The following is a 22174-nucleotide window of genomic DNA, read 5'->3' as shown; positions in this document are numbered from 1 at the left end:
TTGCTTCTAAGCAGCATTCTGGTTGTATTTCTTCCAAGGCAGATTTGTTTGTCCTTTTGTCAGTCCATGGTATACTCAATATTCTTCACCAACACCACAAGTCAAAGGCATCAATTCTTCTTCAGTCTTCCTTATTCATTGTCCAGCTTTCGCACGCATATGAGGTGACTGAAAATACCATGCTTGGATCAGGCCCATCTTAGACTTCAAGGTGGCATGTTTCCATTTTAACACTTTACAAGGTCTTTTGCAGCATATTTGCCCAATGCAGTACATCTTTTGATTTCTTGACTGCTGCTTCCATGGGTGTTGATCGTGGATCCAAGTAAAATGAAATCCTTGACAACTACAATCTTCTCCATTTATCATGATGTTGCTTATAGGTCCAGTTGTGAGGATTTTGGTTTTATGTTGAGGAGTAATCCATACAGAAGGCTCTTTATTTGATCTTCATCAGTAAGTGCTTCAAGTCCTCTTCACTTTCAGCAAGCAAGGCTGTGTCATCTACATAATACAGGCTGTTAACGAGTCTTCCTCCAATCCTGATGCCTGTTCTTCATACTACAGTCCAGCTTCTTAGATTATTTGCTCAGCATATAGAATGAATAGGTATGAAAGGCTACAACCTGGACACACACCTTTCCTAACTTTAAACCATGCAGTATCTCCTTGTTCTGTTTGAATGACTGCCTCTTGATCTATGCACAAGTTCCTCACAAGCACAAATAAGTGTTCTGGAATTCCCATTTTTCACAATGTTATCCATAATTTATTATGATCCACATAGTCGAATGCCTTTGTATAGTCAATAAAACACAGGTAAACATCTTTCTGGTATTCTCTGCTTTCAGCCAGGATCCATCTAACATCAGCTGTGATATCCCTGGTTCCACGTCCTCTTCTGAATCCAGCTTGAATTTCTGGTAATTCCTGTCAATATACTGCAGCAGCCACTTTGGAATGCTCTTCAGCAAACTTTTACTTGTGTATATTGTTTGATAACTTCCGCCTTCAGTTGGATAACCTTTCTTGGGAATAGGCATAAATATGGATCTCTTCCAGTCAGTTGGCCAGGAAGCTGTCTTCCAAATTTCTTGGCATAGACGAATGAACACTTCCAGTGCTGTATCTGTTTGCTGAAATACCTCATTTGGTATTCCGTCAATCCCTAGAGCCTTGTTTTTCGCCAATGCCTTCAGTGCAGCTTGGACTTCTTCCTTCAATACCATCGGTTCCTGATCATATGCTACCTCCTGAAATGGTTGAACACTGACCAATTCTTTTTAGTATAATGACTGTGTATTCCTTCCATCTTCTTTTGATGTTTCCTGCATTGTTTAATATTTTCACCATAGAATCTTTCAGCATTGCATCTCAAGGGTTGAATTTTTTCTTCAGTTTTTTCAGCCTGAGAAATGCCACGTGTGTTCTTCCCTTTTGGTTTTCTGTCTCCAGGTCTTTGCACATGTCATTATAATACTTTACTTTGTCTTCTTGAGCCGCCCTTTTAAATCTCTGTTCAGCTCTTCATTATTTCTTCCTTTTACTTTAGCTACTTGATATTCAACAGCAAGATTCAGAGTCTCTTCTGACATCCATTTTGGTCTTTTCTTTCTTTCTTGTCTTTTTAATGACCTCCAGCTTTCTTCATGTATGATATCCTTGATGTCATTCCACAACCTGTCTGGTCTTCAATCCTTTGTGCTCAACACATCAACTCTATTCTTGAGATGGTCTCTACGTTCAGGTGGGATGCACTCAAGGTTGTACTTTGGTTCTTGTGGACTTGTTCTAATTTTCTTCAGTTTCACCTTGAACTTGCATATGAGCAACTGATGGTATGTTCTGCAGTTGGTCCCTGGCCTTGTTCTGACTGATGATATTGAGCTTTTCCATCGTATCTTTCCACAGGTGTAGCTAATTTGATTCCTGTGTATTCCATTGGGCTAGGTCCACGTGTATAGTTGCTATTTATGTTGTTGAAAAAAGGTATTTGAAACAACGAAGTCATTGGTCTTGCAAAATTCTATCATGTGATCTCTGGCATCATTTCTATTGCCAAGGCCACATTTTCCACCTACCAAACCTTCGTTTCCAGCTTTCGCATTCCAATTACCAGTAATTATCAATGCATCCTGATTGTACGTTCAATCAATTTCAGACTGTTGAAGTTGGTAAAAATCTTCAATTTCTTCATCTTTGGCCTTAGTGGTTAGTGCGTGAGTTTGAATAACAGTCATATTAACTGGTCTTCCTTGCAGATGTATGGATATTATCCTATCACTGACAGCATTGTACTTCAGAATAGATCTTGAAATGTTCTTTTTGATGATGATGGCCTATTGTATCAGGAAGTGTATAATTTCTGGCTAACCTATTTTTAGTAATCCTAAGATTATTTTTTTTTTAAGATTGTTTAGAAGATGTTTTTATTGTTGCTGATAGATGCTGTCTAGTTGATACCAATTCACAGTGACCGAAAGTATGTAGAGTAGAACTGCTCCACAGGGTTTTCAAGACTGTTACCTTTCAAAAACAGATTGCCAGGCTTGTCTTCCAAGACACCTCTGGGTGGGTTCAAACCACCGATCTTTCAGATGGCAGTCGAGCACTTAGCGATTTGTGCCAGGTATGTATCAATCTTAAATTTTAGCATTCACTGACAAGCCCTGCCTAGAGTCATTATTTCATTAGGGGTTACTAACCACTGACTTTCTGTCATTCTTTCCGCATTTATTAGCTGGAATTCTTGTACAAAGAATTTTTCTTACAAACTATTTGATTTCCAATATAAATAAAGGAAAGGTAGGATAAATTCTGAGTCTTTATCAATTTTCAGAATAATGAGTTGGTTGTCCTAGTAAACTTTATGGTGACCAGATTATTTTTAATCATTATAACTCCACGTAATGAATGAAAATATAAATGTGTACACATGCACATGGTTGTATATAGTATTTCAATTCATTGCTGTTATTCTTTTTGACGTTCAAATTCTCCCACCTTTGGCCAATGAGAGCCCCTTCAAGTTGTCTCTTCTAAACTTTTGACATGACTCCAGTGGTCCTTCATAACTTTCTTGCTTTCTGACCAAGACATCTAGGATTTACCTTGTATATTTCCTGCCAAACCCTGGAAGCAACTATTTCTCCAAATATACATGTTCCTATATGTTCCTTTTAGTGGGCTAGTATTTAGGCACCATAATCTAGGCACTAGGGGTACTCACTGCTATTCAAACATCATTGCTTTTAGGTCTTTACAGTGGAAAGAGCTAGGAAGTATGTAGTTTTTTTTTAGAAAGAGAAAAATAAATTACAAGTTTATATGAATAATTCCCATTCAATTTTGAGATTGTTTCTACTTCTTTGATTTTATTCTTATATCTTTTCTCTTCCATTAAAACTTTTGGCCTCTAACAACGTAATAACTGATACACTTTATCCTACAATATGCATATAAGAGTTTCAAATAACAATACTGATTTTTCTGAATGTAGTTTAAAATTTCTTTGCAATTATTTATGTTTATCAAATACATCTCATTAGGGAGTTACGATCAAAATACTGTTTGTTTTTTTTTGTGCTTTAAGTGGAAGTTTACAAATCAAGTAGGTCTCTCATACAAAAATTTATATACACCTTGCTATATACTCCTAGTTGCTCTCCCCTTAATGAGACAGCACACTCCTTCCTTCCACTCTCTATTTTCATGTCCATTTAGCCAGCTTGTGAGCCCCTCTGCTCTCTCATCTCCTCTCCAGACAGGAGCTGCCCACATAGTCTCATGTGTCTACTTGATCCAAGCAGCTCATTCCTCACCAGTATCATTTTCTATCCCATAGTCCAGTCTAATCCCTGTCTGAAGAATTGGTTTTAGGAATGGTTCCTGTCTTGGGCTAACAGAAGGTCTGGGGACCATGACCTCCGGGGTCCTTCTAGTCTCTGTCAGACCATTAAGACTGGTCTTTTTATGAGAATTTGAGGTCTGCATCCCCCTGTTCTCCTGCTCCCTCAGGGGTTCTCTGTTGTGTTCCCTGTCAGGGCAGTCATTGGTTGTAGCTGGGCACCATCTAGTTCTTCTGGTCTCAGGCTGATGTAGTCTCTGGCTTATGTGGCCCTTTCTGTCTCTTGGGCTCATAATTACCTTGTGTCTTTGGTGTTCTTTTTTCTCCTTGGCTCCAGGTAGGTTGAGACCAATTGATGCATCTTAGATAGCCATGTGCTAGCGTTTAAGACCCCAGACGCCACTCTCCAAAGTGGGATGCAGAATGTTTTCTTAATAGATTTTATTATGCCAATTGACCTAGATGCCCTCTAAAACCATGGTTCTCAAACCCCTGCCCCGGCTATGCTGGCCTTTGAAGCATTCAGTTTATTCAGGAAACTTCTCTGCTTTTAGTTTAGTCTAGTTGTGCTGACCTCTCCTGTATTGTGTGTTGCCTTTCCCTTCACCTAAAATAGTTCTTATCTACTATCTAATTAGTGAATACCCCCTCCCGCCCTCCCTTCCCCCTCTCGTAACCATCAAAGAATATTTTCTTCTCTGTTTAAACTATTTCTCAAGATTTTATAATAGTGGTCTCATACAGTATTTGTCCTTTTGCAACTGACTAATTTCACTCAACATAATGCCTTCCAGATTTCTCCATATTATGAAATGTTTTACGGATTCATTATTGCTCTTTATCGATGACTATACCATAACTTATTTACCCATTCATCTGTCGATGCGCACCTTAGTTGCTTCCATCTTTTTGCTATTGTAAACAGTGCTGGGTGTGCACATATCTGTTCATGTAAAGGGTCTTATTTCTCTGGGATATATTCCAAGGAGTGGAATTGCTGAATCGTACGGTAGTTCTATTTCTAGCTTTTTAAGGAAGTGCCAAATCAGTTTTCAAAGTGGCTGTACCATTTTACATTCCCACCAGCAGTGAAAATACTGTGTTTTTAAAGTGATCTGAAATAATTGTTTTCTCTATCTGCTTATGGCACGAATTTGACATACCATTAGATTAACTTTTTCCCACGTGTTTTTCATTTTTTAACAATTTTTTTAATTTGTGTTTTTTTTTCCTTTTTGTAACTTAAATCTTAATTTAAGTTCCCCAGTATCTGTGTACTGTCTTACCCTTCACCTAAGTTACCACTTATCTAAGACAAGCATTTCCTGCCATTTTTCATTTCAAATACCTACATTATAGCCTAGTCCTACCTAACACTTGAAGTGGATTAAATGGAAAATGGGTAAAAAGCTTGTCCATCCATCCATGTCCTGTTTTTCTGCCACAGTATGTGGCCCCAAGTCTACAAAATTCATCTTTCTCCAGAACTTTTGAAACATTAGTCCAAACCCCCTAACCAGGCATTCAAGGCCCATGAGGATATGCCCCTTTCTGACCTTTCCTGCTCACATCTACCATCCCACAGCACACACTCTACCTTCCAGTCACGCCAAATGACTTGCGGTTACCTAAACATGCCACACTTTTCCACAAATTTATAGCTCTGCAGATACTCTTCTCTGTTAGAAATACTTTTTTCTCTTTGGGCTGCCTAGCAAACTCCTACTAATTCCTAAGACTGAGCTCCAATAGCACTTGTTTTGTGATAGTCCTTGGTTCTTTTCTCAGTATATCTTGTACATACCTTCAATATTTACCACACTGGTATTATATGGTTTGGTTTGCTTGTATGTCCCAGAACCACTACCAATGATTAGCACCTGAGTCTTATTCATACCTGCATCTTCAATGACTACATGTGCCACATACCTGCCACATAATGTGTGCTATCCATATACACAGGTCTGGCTCTTTTAGTGTATGTTTAAATGTTAAAATACTTAAACAAAGCTCAAAAAAAGTGAATGTTTTCAAAACATTAAAGGTTGAAAGTATGGATAGATATTACATCCAATTGGTTGTAAAATCCAGAGGGAGAATTGATTCAACTGATACACAGCTAGAAGCTACCTTTCCCTAAAATGACAACTTCGGGGGGGGAAAGTTTTAAACTGCTCTCTTAACTGTAATAAAAATTTATTATTGTAACGTACTCCAGAATGAATGGCTGACCATGACTAAGTTTACCCATTACCATCAAGTCGATTCTAACTCATAGCAACACTGCAGGACAGAGAAGAACTGCCCCACAGAGTTTCCAAGGCTATAATCTTCACAGAAGTAGACTGCCACATCTTTTTCCTGTAGAGCAGCTGATGTGTTTGAACCGCTGACCTTTCGGTTAGCAGCCGAGCACTTAACCACTGTGCTACCAGAGCTCCTTATGACTAAGTATGCAAAATAAGATGTATCAAGCCCAAGCGTTTCCTCAATTTTGTAAAAAGAAAATATCCTTTCAAATGACAAATCTGTTCTGCAGTTTTAAACATAAACGCAGCCTCTTCAGATGTGGCTTAAGCTGTAGGCGCACAGGACCAAAGATGCAGCAGACCCGGGACCTGAGGCAGCTCGGAGGTGGTGAACAAAAAATGGGAAGGAAACGGAACAGAAAGAGTAAAAAAGTCAAAGAGGCAGAACCTGAAGAATTTGTGGTGGAAAAAGTGCTGGATCGACGTGTAGTGAATGGGAAGGTGGAGTATTTTCTGAAGTGGAAGGGATTCACAGATGCTGCTAATACTTGGGAACCTGAAGGAAATTTAGATTGTCCAAAATTAATTGAAGCATTTCTTAATTCTCAAAAAGCTGGCAAAGAAAAAGATGGTACAAAAAGAAAATCTTTATTTGACAGCGAATGTAATGACGGCAAATCTAAGAAGAAAAGGGATGCTGCTGACAAACCAAGAGGCTTTGCCAGAGGTCTTGATCCTAAACAAATAATTGGTGCCACAGACAGCAGTGGAGAATTATCGTTTCTCATGAAGTGGAAAGGTTCAGATGAGGCAGACTCGGTGCCAGCAAAAGAGGCAAACATGAAGTGCCCTCAAATTGTAATTGCATTTTATGAAGAGAGACTAGCTTGGCATTCTTGTCTAGTAGATGAAGCTCAACAATTGTGTTGCTTTTTATATATTTACATATATATAAAATCTGGGTCTTGGTTTTTTGATTTATTAATGTGAAGAATAACTACATTCTAATGGAAATCAAGTTTGACATGTTTGTTTTGAAGTAGTACTGGGAGTTGTTGAAGTTTTTTGGGTTTTGCTGCTGTTGTTTTATTGTATCAATAGCACTGGTTACTTTGAACAAATAAATAAAAGCTTTCTGCAGTTGCTCCATTTATCAGAAAAGAACATTTGATACCATGGTATATTATTTCCTCTGCATTAGAGAATAGCTTTTCTAAATATTGGAAAAATTTACATAGTCGTTACTGAATCAGAACTTGTGTTCAACCCATGATGTATGCCTAAGGACCATTCTGGGTTTTTTGTTTGTTCTTGTGTGTGTGCGTAAATACATCTGTAAATTTTATTTTATTTTATATTCACCAAAAACAAAACTAAAGAAAAATGGTATTTTACAACCATGGGTAAGTCCATGTTGTTTCAGGGCTGCTATCCTTATGAGCAATTCAAGAAACAGATCCCCTCAAGTTAAACTGAAAAAAGTTTTGAAGCCATAGTTTTCAAATCAAATGATCCTGTAATTAATTGGACAATTTAAAATATCTGTACCGAAATTCATATCTATATAGTCATATAAGTGAAGCCGTTTATTTGCAAAATTTCCTGAGAGGAAAATCTTATCACTACTAAAAACCTCCCCACCCAGGTAAGAAAACTAGACAAATAATGATATATTTTAATAAGCCAGGCAAGGCTTAGTTAAACGGGCATTTGTTCCTTCTAGAGAGCCATTCCTTTACAGAAAGTTGAAATCCCTGTGCTCTATTGACTAAAGGTCGTGATTCATGGAGTGTCTAAGACCTTGCTGGTGAAAACGTAATAAAGACGGTTAGAAATGTTGCAGATTAGGACCTGCTAGCATAAATGGGTGAACAAACTTGTAATCTAAATTACTGACCTACATGTTTTTCTTTACACCAACCCATTCCTTATGTGTAGGTTCAATCTCCTCAGTAGCTGGGTTACTGGTTCAGTTGAAGCCAGAAAAAACAACTTCGAAGTAATCAGAATGTTAATCCAATTGTACATTGTTTACTTTATTGTAAATAATGGTGAACAGTGGTCAATAAATAGTTTTACATTCCTTTCCAAAAAAAAAAACATAAATGCATTTACAAAGGGAACAAACTGGTGTGAAATGCATGACTGGTTGTCATTTTGCATTAATATTTTTTGTTGGCACTCACCGTTACAGGCTTTTCAGCTTTTATCATCATCAAAGGGGTAAATCACGGATTCATTCTCCAAGGCAAGCAAAATCTTAACCATATGGTACATCTTTCCCATACAATGCATATAGTTAAATCATTTTCACAGCAGAATATTAATAGTTCTATACTTAGTTCAAAGATAAGTTTTTATAAAAAATAATCAAAAACTCCAAATGCGTCTAATATCAAAAAAAATTCAGCAAATACATGAGCCTCACTATTTGACAATGAGGACAGACTAAGTATTTTTAAAAACTGTAATAAACTGAAAATCAGAAATTAAAATAAAAATATTAAATTGATTTTACGTCATCTTTAAAGTCACTTTACTCTCAATAGTTGAGTGCTATATGTCATGAAGTAGAAAAATCAAATTCTCAGTCACCTTCTTTTTTTCCTTCTCTCTGAATCTTTTTTAAATTATCCTAATCTTCTCTTCCTGTTATATATTCAGCAGCAGGTTAAGCCAAAGGCATTTCATGGGGCTGAAAAGATATAATGGCCAAGGTGGTGCAGTGGTTAAGAGCTACGGCTGCTAACCAGAAGGTCAGCAGTTTAAATCTACCAGCCGCTCCTTGGAAAATCCTATGAGGGCATAGCTACTCTGTCCTATAGGGTTGCTATAAGTCAGAATCAACAGCAACGGGGTTTGGTTTTTTTTTGGTTGGTTACTGTTAAACAAAATGGAGAAGAATTTGACTCTTGTTCTGACACAAAATTTAGAAGTCATGCACATGGATAATGTCCGTTTTTCTTTCTTTTTATTTTACCAACACCCTCATTCCTCCAAGTCTAAAAAAAGAAAAAAAAAATCTAAATGTTCGATTTCTCCTTTTTGCTTCAGTACTTAGGTATTCACCTGACAATTTGAGAACTATTTCTCAGACAGGCAGTTAGTGGTAAAATGAGTAACTGAAGGATTCCTACCTTGTTTTAAGTTTTTCTAACCCCATTATAAAAGCAAATAATACCTAATATTTATTTAGTGTTGGCTTTGTTCCAAGCACTCACAACAACCCAGTGATATAAACACTAATATCCTCAGCTTACAAATGAAGAGACTAAGGTTTAGGAAAAATAAGTAAATTATACAACATCACACAGAAGGTAAGTTACAGAGTTGGCATTCAAACCCAACTCTGACTGAAACCATGCTGTTAACCCTGATTCTACTGTCTCCCATTAGGAAAATGAACCATAGTTTGCCATTCTATTTTACAACATAAACGTTCCTATCTAGTTGATTCCGACTCATAGCAACCCTATGGGACAGGGTAGAACTGCCCCATAGAGTTCCTAAGGAGCACCTGGTGGATTCAAACTGCTGACCTTCTGGTAAGCAACCATAGCTCTTAACCACTATGCCACCAGAGTTTCCATTTTTTAATATAGCTTCCTTGAACACAATAGCAAAAAAAATAGGATTTGGCTACACTCACTCATTTATTAATTTACTCAGTAGTTCTCTGTGTGTCACCCTGCCCTATGGCAGTTGCTGATGGTTGGCTCCCCAGTGGCTAGTCCTCTTTTCCTCATTACTAGCAAAATCCCAATTACGTCACTTGGTGAAAGCTTGGTCCCCTCCTCATCCCACAGGGTAAATCTTGTTTAGGTGAAGGCAGTTGTGGTGGTCTTGTTGTCCTCACCAGTGACAGGGTCAGGAACGGGCACGTGATGTTCTCCTGGCCACTGAGAAGTGAAGGGATCTCTGCTGAAGGGCTTCAAGGAAGCTTTCTCTTAGTCTTAGAAAGAAACTCAAGACAGGGACATTCCTTTTTTTTTTTTTCTTTTTTTTTTGCCTCTTGACCTTGCAAGGTGAGGAGAAGATACCTGGAACTATAAGCAGCCCATCTTGAGACCATGAGGAAACCAACATAAGAGCAAAGGAAACCCACTGAGAGTGGAAAGACAGAAGAACTTGGGAATTTAAGGGCATTGTCAACCCCTGAATTAACCAAGCCTAGAACCATCCCACCTTCATATGCCTGGTTATATGAAATAACAAACTTGGATTATTTAAGCCACTTTTAGTTTAGCTGTGTGTTCTATTACACCAACAGCCAAAGGACCCTAACTGACACAAATGTTTATCAAAAATTACACTGAAGAAAAAAAAGTGAGGCAAAAAAAAAAAAAAAAGACCAGACCAACTGGTCTGACAGAGACTGGAGAAGCCCTGAGAGTATGGCTCCCAAACAACCTTTTAGCTCAGTAATGAAGTCACTCCTGAGGTTCACCCTTCAGCCAAAGATTAGACAGGCCCATAAAACAAAATGAGATTAAATGGACACACCAGCCCAGGGGCAACAATGAGAAGGCAGGAGGGGACAGGAAAGCTGGTAATGGGGAACCTAAGGTTGAAAAGGTAAGAGTGTTGATGTGTTGTGGGGTTGGCAACCAATGCCACAAAACAATACATATATTAATTGCTTAATGGGCAGCTAGTCTGCTCTGTAAACCTTCATCTAAAGTACAATAAAAAAAAGTGAGAGACAATCTAGGATAGCATTCTTCAAAAAAAAAAGACAAAGTGTATCTTTAGTTCAAAAAACCAGTTGCATAATTATAGAACAATGAAAAGCTAACTTAACGGTAGTTCAAATAACAAAGACCTAGGTGCTTTACTAGGGAGTCTCTGGGTGGTACAAACAGTTAAGCACTTGACTACTAGCGGAAAGGCTGGCGGTTTAAACCCACCCAGAGATGCATCAGAAGACAGGCCCGGTAACCTACTTCTGAACGGTCGCAGCCTTGAAAACCCTATGGAGCAGTTCTACTCTGCACACATGGGGTTGTCATGTGTCAGAATCAACTGGAGAGCAGGAACAACAGGTGCCGTACTGGTGGATTCAAGGTAACCCAACATCATGACATGGCTGAGAAAAATGTACAGTCACTTTGGATAACATTATTAGAAGTAGAGGCTCAAGATCATGGTGGCATAGTCTTACAAAGTTCAGCACTCATTGTCATATTTCTGGAAGAAATTAGGCATACAAAATTAAAAGGGACATTGGAAAACGGAGGAGTATCCAAAGGAGGGTTATCAGGAGGGTAAAAGATAAGAGTGACCATATAATCTGAGGACAGGCTGAAGGAATTACAAATGCACAGTTTGGAAAAGGGAAGACTAAAAGGAGCACGATGGCTGTTTTCGAGGGTCCGTCTAGAAAAGAAAGACTGGATTTCTTCTCATTGCTTGAGAAAAAGAAATCAGAAGGAACAGCTGGTTTAGAAGGTAGATTTTGGCTTAAAACAAGCAATTTTCTAAACATTAAAGTAAAAGTCAAATAGGAAAGTTTATTTTCACTAAGATGAAATAAAGACTGAGTGAACATCCATCAGGGCCATTCTAGAACAGTATTTCCCAGAAAGTAGGATGTACTCAGGAGACAGTGGTGATTCAGTAGTATAATTCTCGCTTTCCAAGCAGGAAACTCGTGTTTGATTCCTGGCCAATGCACCTCATATGCAGCTACCACCATCTGTCAACAGATGCTTGTGTGTTGCTATAATGGTGAACAAGTTTTAATACAGCTTCCAGACTAAGATGGACTAGGAAGAAAGGTATGGCAATCTACATTTTCACTGCCCAAAAATCAGTCAATGAAAACCCTATGGAGTACAACAGTCCTATCCACAACTGATCGTGGAATGGTGCAGAGCCGGGAAATATTTTGTTCCATGTGCGTGGGGTCACCGTGAGTTGGGGGCCAACTTGACAGCAGCTAACAACAAATAATACACTCACCATTAATTGTATATGAGGTGATTTTAAGTGGTACATACATCTATTTTATATACATATGCATATTACACACATTTACTTTATACATGTATTTATATGTACATATATTGATATATACACCTCAATGTACATTACACACAAATAAATGTACATATTAAACTAGCCATCAAACCTATGGGTTCATGAATATTATTGTTTTAGGACTGCACTAAGCTAGGGGCACAGTGAGCAAATCCCACCTTTGCTAAGTGCGTGGTAAGAATCAACATGCATCCAATTCCCAAGGTGTGAAAATGGATCCAGTCCTCACCTTCCTACTTCTCCATCCTCATCACCAGTCACTCATGTGGCATACTGTCTCTCCAACCCTAGACACTCAGAACTGGGTCAGAGCTCACAAGTTACATGGACACCATCTTTCAGTCCAGCTGCCCGTGCAATATTTCTCGGACCCTAGCCATGCAGAGCTAGGTCAGAGCTCACACATTATTGGAAGGACACCTTCCTTTAGACTGCCAAACAGACAGGTGTCAGTTCCTGCTGGCTCTCACTGACTCTCTGGGTTCATTAATTTGCTGGAACAACTCACAGAATCTCAGTTAACTATACTATGCTTACAGCTACAACTTTATTACAAATAAAATGGATGCAAATGAAGAAAAACATACAGTGAAATCTGGGAGGGGTCATAGCATGGAACTTCCATGTCCCAAAGAGGGATGTGTTATACTCTCCTGTGGATGGTCACCAACCAGGAAGCTCATCTGAGCTTTAGGGCTCAGAGCTCTTATCAGCATCACAATGTGGCCATGATAGATTACATCATGTCTCATGAGCCTTAGACAACAACAGACCCCCAAGTGGTCCTTCTGGGTCTGGTCAACCCCTATTCATTAGCCTCAGGTGTTGGTACAACTTGAAAAATTAAAGAACAAAGGGCAAATTGCTTCCTGCAAGGTGATTCACACCCCACATGGATAAAGTAGCAATTAAAGTAGATTTAGAAAAAAACATTAATGATACTACAAGTAGTACAAGGAAATGACAAAAATCATGAAGATACCATAAAAATATCTGAATTCTGGTCATGATGCTCTGACGGGTTTCCTGCATTGAACATGCTAAAGCTAAAGCTCCTCCTTTACCAAAGCTGTGTTAATATTCAGAGAGTCTCTGAAAATATGATAAGCTTTAACTATGTTTATTCAAACAGCTTTCACGGTAAGATTAGTTATGTGAGTGTTCCAGACATCATTTTATGGCTACAGTTATTAAAAGTCAGTACTTCTAAGATTGTTACTAAAAAAAAAAAAAAAAAAAAAAACTTTTTTTTTTGTTGCTTTTAGTAACAAAAAAAAAAAATTTTTTTTTTTTTTTTTTTAGTAACAATCTTAGAAATACTGACTTTTAATAACTGTAGCCATAAAATGATGTCTGGAACACTCACATAACTAATCTTTAATCACAAAAGACAAATATTCTCACACATTGCGGTTATTGTCATGCGTGGTTGAGTGCATTTCGACTCATAGTGACCCTCTAGGACAGAGAAGAACTGCCCCAAAGAGTTTCCAAGGCTGTAACCTTTATGGGAGTGGATCACCAGGTCTTTTCTCCCACAGAGCAGCTGGTAGCTTCAGCTACCGCCTTTGGGTTAACAGCCAAGATTTTAACCATTGTGGCACCAGGGCTCCATTTCTTGCATTTAATAAGCATTTACTGAGGGCCTTTTATGGGCAAGGCACTACGGTAGACACAAATTTGAAAAAAAGTTTGAAACTTTTCATTGGAAGGATCTACTGCTAGCTTAAAAAAAAGGTGTTAAAATATGTAAGATAAAACACTAGGAAAGAGGAGAGGCAGGGCCAAGACAGCAGAGTAGTCAGATGCTTCCAGCAGTCCCTCGTACGACAAAGACCCAAAGAAACAAGTGAATCTATTATACGTGACAAGCTAGGAGCCCTAAACATCAAAGGCAAAGTTGGGGAATCGGACTGAGCAGTAAAGGGAGGGAGAGACAGTTCAGATGCAGCAAGGATATTGCCTGACCAGTCCTGGTGAGAATCAGAACGCTGCAGGCTGGAGTGGCTGGCACAGGCAGTGAGGCAAGCAGTGGCATTTGGGATGCATTACTGACATCAGGAGAGACTGACTGACAGAAGGTCTACTCAAGCCTCCAGAATCAGTGAAAAGAGGCGGTCAATCAGCAAAAAATAAGTATACGTGTCTAACCTACCCCGTGAATCAAAAAACACCCATCTGGGAAGAACCTCTCTCAGATTTACCTGCTCCCTCCCCACTCTGCACCAGATCCAGGCCAGCTTCATCGACTGCCTCTTCCCCTGGGCTGGAAGTATGACCTGTCACATGCCCTGAGCCATTCTCCCAGCCTTGGAGAAGGAACAAATTAACAAACAGGAAAAAATAATCTGCCAGCTCCCCTAAGCAAGGAAATCAGGGCAGGCACAACTCCTTTGCCTTGGCACAGGCATAAGGGATCCATGGACTTTGAACGCCTTTCTCCCCTGCACAGACCTGTGTGGGCCCACTTCAACAGTGCATTAGCACATTACACATTAGCACATCACAACATTACATATCACAAAAGGGTATATACCTGAAGCTTAACTTCAACTGTATCAGCCATATGGTGGAATAGCAGGTTTGTGACATTTGACCATTCTGCCCATTAAGCAGGGTCCTCACCTGCCCACATGAGGGGCCTGAGGACTTGTGGCTCCATCCACACCGCCTAGCGACCTACAACAGGGGTCCAAGAATAAGTGGTGCCTCCCAGACCTCAAAGCCAACAGCATTGGGTGCCCACAGCCCAGCTACAAAACTTACCCACCCATGCACTCTATGGAACAAAGACGTGCTTTTCTCCCAGACACTCTGGGACAGCCGTCAACCCCCTGCCTTGTTCAGTGAGTGATTCCCTACTGCAGCCAGATACCTGTGCCTACTCCAATCACCCTGCCCATCTAGGACTGCAGGTGAAAGCCTGCACCACACACTTGAAGACCAATGGCCTTGACACCTCAGCTGAATCCCTACAAGAAAAGAAAATGGACTCCTGGGTTCACATTCCTAGTAACAGATTTAACCACCTGGTGACAGGACATTAGAGCTTCAAGAGTGCCAATGATCAAAAAGCTCACATGAGAAGCCTATTTGGGCATATCAAAATGAGAAGCTAGGACACAGTGAGCACACATAAAATAAATAAATATAATAACTTATTGATGGCTCGGAAACTACTTGATCATGTACAGGCAGACCATGACAGCTTCAGCAAGCTCCCAAAACAAAGAATAAAGAAATCTTCCAGAGGAAGAAAACTTCTTGGAATTATCAGAGGCAGAACACAAAAGATTAATATACAGAACTCTTTAAGAGATCATCAACCCTGGTGGTGTACTGGTTAAGTGGAACAGCTGCCAACCGTAAGGTCAGCAGCTCAAATCCACCAGGCACTCCTTGGAAACTTTTTGGGGCAGTTCTACCCTGTCCTACCGGGTCACTATGAGCTGGAATGGCAGCAGGCTTAAGAGGCTAGAAAGGAGACCAGCCAAAACCCAGACCAAACCAAGGAACACTCAGACAAAGCAACAGAAGAACACAGGAAAGTTACGCTGCAAGAATTCATAGAGAGACAGCAAACAGAAATCCAGAAGATTAATAATAAAATTTCAGAATTAGACAACTCAATAGAAAGTCATAGGAGCAGAATTGAGGCAATGGAAGTCAGAATTAGTGAGACAGAAGATAAAACACTTGACAAGAACTTATTTGAGGAAAAATCAGACAAAAGAATTTTTTAAAATGAAACCTTGAGAATTACGTGGGACTCTATCATGAGTAATAACCTACGAGTGATTGGAGTACCTTATTAACACGGAGGGATAACAGAAAATACAGAGAAAACTGTCGAAGATTTGTTGGCAGAAAACTTCCCTGATATTATGAAAGATGAGATCTATCCAAGATGTTCATCGAACTCCACACAAGGTAGATCCCAAAAGAAAGTCACCTAGAAATATAATTAAACCTGCCAAAACCAAAGATAAAGACAGAATTTTAAGACCAGCTAGGGATAAACAAAAAGTCATCTACAAAGGACAGTCCATAAGACTAAGCTGGGACTACTCAGCAGAAACCATGCAGGCAAGAAGACTATGGGATGAAGGAAAAAAAACTGCCAGCCGAATTATATATCCAGCAAAACTGTCTCTCAAATATGATGGTGAATTTAGGGCATTTCCAGATAAACAGAAGTTTAGGAAATTTTTAAGAACCAAACCAAATTACAAGAACTACTAAAGGCAGTCCTCTGGTTAGAAAATCAATAACATTGGTAACAACCCAAGACTAGCACACAGGACAGGGCAACCGGATATAAACCCAGATAGGGGAGTCACAAGAATAAGTCAAAGCTAAAACACTGAAAACAGGGAAATACAGACATCAACAGGTAAAAGAAAATATTAAAACAAAAAAGAGGGGCTAAAAAATGTAGTTACAGATCTTTCATATGCACAGGTAGTCAAGGTGATATGAAGAAATAAATGATTGGTTTAAACTTAGAAAAGAAGGGGGTAAATATTAAGTTAACCACTAAGGAAACTAACAATCCTACACATCAAAATAAAAAACCAGAAAAACATAAAGACTCAGCAAATACAAAATCAACAACAATGAAAAAGAGGAAAAGACAATAAAGAAAAACTACTCAGCACCAAAAATTAAGTGGAACAAAGAAACTGTAAACAACACAAAAAAACAGACATCAAAATGACAGCACTAAACTTAGACCTATTGATAATTACGCCAAACGTAAATAACTAAATACACCATTAAAGAGACAGAGAGTGGCAGAATGGATTGAAAAAACACTATCCGTCTACATGCTGCTTACAAGAGACTCACGTAAGACTTAAAGACACAAGCAAACTAAAACTCAAGGGATGGAAAAAAAATATATCAAGCAAAGAACAACCAAAAAAGAGCAGAAGTGGCAATACTGATCTTTGAAAAAACAGACTTTAAAGTAAAATCCACCAAAAAGGATAAGGAAGGATACTATACAATGATTAAAGGGTCAATACTCCAGGAGAAGAGAACCATAATAAATATATACATACCAATGACAAGGCTGCAAAATACATAAAACGAACTCTAACAGCACTGAAAAGAGAGATAGACAGAGCAACAACTATAGTACGAGACTTCAACATACCACTTTTGAAGGACAGACCATCCAGAAAGAAGTTCAATAAAGACACAAAAGATCTAAATGCCACAATCAACCAACTTGATCTCACAGACATATACGGAACACTCCATCGAACAGCAACCAAGTATACTTTCTTTTCCAACACACATGGAACATTCTACAAAATAGAACACATATTAGGCCATAAAGAAAGCCGTAACAGAATCCAAAGCCTCCAAATATTATAAATCATCTTTTCTGACCATAAAGCCATAAAAGTAGAAATCGGTAACAGAAAAAGTAAGGAAAAAAAAATCAAACACATGTAAACTGAACAACACCTTTTTCAAAAACTACAGGGTTATAGAAAAAATTAAGGATGGAATAAAGAAATTTACAGAATCAAATGAGAATGAAAACAATCCTACCAGAACCTTTGGGACACAGCAAAAGCAGTGCTCAGAGGTCAATTTATAGCAATAAATGCACACATCCAAAAAGAAGAAAGGACCAAAATTAAAACATTAACCCTACAACTCAAATGAATAGAAAGAGAGCAGCAAAGAAGCTCTCAGGCACCAGAAGAAAGCAAATAATAAAAATCTGAGCAGAATTAAATAAAATAGAAAAACAACTGAAAGAGTTAACCAGACCAAAAGCTGGTTATTTGAAAAGATCAACAAAATTGATAAACCATTAGCCAAACTGACAAAAGAAAAACAGGAGAGGAAGCAAATAACCTGAATAAGAAATGAGATGGGGCGATACCACAACAGACCCACCTGAAATTAAAAGAAATGTAACAGAATACTCTGAAAAATTGTACTCTAACAAATTTGAAAACCTAGAGGAAACAAATTTCTAGAAACACGCTACCTACCTAAACTAACACAAACAGAGCCAGAACAACTAAACAAAACCATAACAAAAGAAGAGACTGAAAAGGTAATTTAAAAACTCCCAACAAAAAAAAAAAAACCCTGGCTCTGATGGATTCACTGGAGAATTCTACCAAACTATTAGAGAAGAGTTAAAATCACTACTAATACAGATATTTTAAAGCATAGAAAAAGATGGAACACCCCCAAACTCATTCTATGAAGCCAGCATAACCCTGATACCAAAACAAGGTAAAGACACCACAAAAAAAGAAAATTACAGACCAATATCCCTCAAGAACTGAGATGCAAAAATCCTCGACAAAATTCTAGCCAATACAATTCAACAACACATCAAAAAACAAGTCACCATGACCAAGTGAGATTCATACCAGGTATGCAGGGATGGTTCAGCATTAGAAAATCAGTCACTATAATCCATCATATAAATAAAACGAAAGACAAGAACCACATGATCTTATCAATTGATGCAGAAAAGGCATCTGACAAAATCCAACACCCATTCATGATCAAAACTCTCAGCAAAATAGAAACAGAAGGGAAATTCTCCAACATAATAAAGGGCATTTATACAAAGCTAACAGCCAACATCATCCTAAATGGAGAGAGTCTGAAAGCATTCCCCTTGAGAACGGGAACCAGACAAGGATGCCCTTTATCACCACTCTTATTCAACATTGTGCTGGAGGTCCTAGCCAGAGCAATTAGGATAGAAAAAGAAATAAAGGACATCCAAATTGGTAAGTAAGAAGTAAAAGTATCTCTATTTGCAGATGATATGATCCTATACACAGAAAACGCCAAAGAATCCATAAGAAAACTACCGCAACTAGTAGAAGATTTCAGCAAAGTCTCAGGATACAAGACAAACATACAAAAATCAGCTGGATTCCTCTACATCAACAAAGGGAACTTCAAAAAGGAAATCACCAAATCAATACTATTTACAATAACCCCCCACAAGACAAAATACTTAGGAATAAATATAACCAGGAACATAAAAGACCTATACAAAGAAAATTACAAGACACTACTGCAAGAAACCAAAAGAAACCCACGTAAGTGGCAAAACACACCTTGCTCATGCATAGGAAGACTCAACATTGTGAAAATGTCTATTCTACTCAAATCGATCTACACATACAACGCATTCCCGATCCAAATTCCAACGGCATTTTTTTACAGAGATGGAGAAACAAATCACTAACTTTATATGGAAAAGGAAGAGGACCCATGTAAGTAAAGCATTACTGAAAAAGAAGAATAAAGTAGGAGGCCTCACACTACCTGATTTTAGAACCTATTATACCACGGTAGTCAAAACGGCCTGGTGCTGGTACGACAGATACATAGACCAATGGAACAGAGCTGAGAATCCAGACACAAATTTATTCACCCATGAGCAACTGATATTTAACAAAATGCCCCAAATCCCTTAATTGGGGAAAAGACAGTCTCTTTAACAAATGGTGCTGGCATAACTGGATGTCCATCTGAAAAAAAAATGAAACAAGACCCATACTTCACACCATGTACAAAAACTAACTCAAAATGGATCAAAGACATAAACATAAAATCCAAAACGATAAAGATCATGGAAGAAAAACAGGGACAACACTAGGAGCCCTAATACCTGGCATAAACAGAATACAAAACATTACTAATAATGCACAAACACGAGAAGAGAAACTAGATAACTGGAAGCTGTAAAAATCAAACACTTACGCTCATCAAAAGACTTCACCAAAAGAGTAAAAAGATTACCTACAGACTGGGATAAAATTTTTGGCTACAACAAATCTGATCAGCGTTTAATCTCTAAAATCTACAAGATACTGCAGAACTTCAACCACAAAAAGACAAATAACCCAATTAAAAATGAGCAAAGGATATGAACAGGCATTTCACCAAAGAAGACATTCAGGCGACTAACAGATAGATGAGGATATGCTCATGATCATTAACCATTACACAAAAAACCAAACCCACTGCTATTAAGGCAATTTTGACTCATAGCAGCCCTACATGACAGAGTAGAACTGCTCCATAGTTTCCAAGGAGCACCTGGTAGATTTGAACTACTGACCTTTTGGTTAGCAGCCATAGCTCTTAACCACTATGCCACCAGGTTTTCCATTTGCCATTAGAGAAAATGCAAATCAAAACTACAGTGAGATACCATCTCACCCCAACAAGGCTAGCATTAATCCAAAAAACACAAAATAATAAATGTTGGAAAGGTTATAGGGAGACTGGAACACTTAAACACTGCTGGTGGGAATGTAAAATGGTACAACCACTTTGGAAATTGATTTGGCACTTCCTTACAAAGCTAGAAATAAAAGTACCATCTGATTCAGCAATTCCACTCCTTAGAATATATCCTAGAGAAATAAGAGGCGTCACACGAATAGATATATGCACACCCATGTTCACTGCAGCACTGTTTACAGTAGCAAAAAGATGGAAACAACCTAGGTGCCCATCAACAGATGAATGGATAAACAAATTATGGTATATTGATACAATGGAATACTATGCAACGATAAAGAACAACAATGAATCTGCAAAACAACTCATAACATGGATGAATACGAAAGGCATTATGCTAAGTGAAATTAGTCAGTGGCAAAAGGATCAATATTGTATGAGACCACTATCACAAGAACTCAAGAAAAGGTTTAAACACAGAAGACAACATTCTTTCATAACTATGAGGGTGGGGAGGGAGGAACAAGGATATTCACTGACTAGATAGTAGATAAGAAAATTATCTTCGGTGAACAGAAGAACAACACACAATACATGGGAAGTTAGCACAACTGGAGTAAATCAAAAGCTAAGAAGTTCCTAAAAGCAACCAAACACTTCGAGGGACGGAGTAGCAGGAGCGGGGGTCTGGGGCCATGGTGTCTGGGGACATCTACGTCAGTTGGCATAACAAAGTTTATTAAGAAAATGTTCTGCATCCCATTTTGGTGAGTGGTGTCTGGGGTCTTAAAAGCTAGTAAGCGGCCATCTAAAATGCAGCAATTGGTTCCAACCCACCTGAGCAAAGGAGAAGGAGAACACCAAAGACACAAGAAAAATTTTAGCCCAAGAGACAGAAAGGGCCACATAAACAAGTGACTCCATCTGCCTGAGACCAGAGGAACCAGATGGTGCCCAGCTACCATCAATGACCGTCCTGACAGGGAACACAACTGAGAGTCCCTCATAGCAGGAGAAAAGAATGGGGCAAAGAACTCAAATTCTAGTGAAAAGACCAGACTTAATGGTCTGACTGAGATTGGAGAGACCCCAGAAAACATGGCCCCCAGCCTCTTTGTTAGCCCAGAACTGAAGCCATTCCCGAGCTCTTCAGACAAAAATTAGACTGGACTATGAGACATAAAATGATACTCATGAAGAGAGCGCTTCTTAGCTCAAGTAGATACTTGAGACTAAATGAGCAGCTCCTGTCCGGTGGCAAGATGAAAAGGCAAAAAGGGACAAGAAGTGGTTGAATGGACACGGGAAATCCAGGGTTGAAAGGAGGAGTGTGCTGTCACATTATAGGGAGAGCAACTAGGGTCACATAAAAATGTGTGTATAAATTTTTGTATGAGGAACTAACTTAAACTGTAAACTTTCACTTAAAGCACAATTAAAAATAAAAAAAGAACAACACTATGAGCCAAATAAAACACATCTGCACACACATACACACACAGTCACACACACAAAACACTAGGAAAGAATGTCTTTACCATCACGTTCATTAAAAAAAAAAGTGTATGTTTTAATATAACTCAAGCCCAAACACTCTTGAAGCAACACATACACACACAAAAAAAATTAGGCATATGAACCAGATTTAGATTTAAAATCTTTTCATAAGCACTGCCTAATATTTAGTACTTGATGCTCTTGCTCCAATGTATTCTGAAACTCCTCAGGCGTCTTAAGTCAGCCCTAAAGACAAGTTTGTGCCGTTCCTGTGAAATGTCCGCCTACTCTGCCTTCA

The 22174-nt window shown here is 38.6% G+C and overlaps 2 protein-coding genes across 4 annotated transcripts in view; one reads left to right on the top strand and one right to left on the bottom strand.

Annotated features, from left to right (window-relative positions):
• Positions 1-22174, bottom strand: part of PEX7 (peroxisomal biogenesis factor 7) — a 128849-nt gene that overhangs the window by 103012 nt on the left and 3663 nt on the right. The gene's annotated exons all lie outside the window — the stretch shown is intronic.
• On the top strand, positions 6463-7511 carry LOC104845689 (chromobox protein homolog 3-like). The gene has a single exon (XM_064291284.1). The coding sequence runs from the start codon at positions 6496-6498 to the stop codon at positions 7084-7086; it is 591 nt and encodes a 196-aa protein (XP_064147354.1). The 5' UTR covers positions 6463-6495; the 3' UTR covers positions 7087-7511.

The sequence above is a fragment of the Loxodonta africana genome, chromosome 1 (assembly GCF_030014295.1).
Source record: "Loxodonta africana isolate mLoxAfr1 chromosome 1, mLoxAfr1.hap2, whole genome shotgun sequence".
Taxonomy (NCBI): domain Eukaryota; kingdom Metazoa; phylum Chordata; class Mammalia; order Proboscidea; family Elephantidae; genus Loxodonta; species Loxodonta africana.
This window is presented reverse-complemented; position numbering and strand designations above follow the sequence as displayed.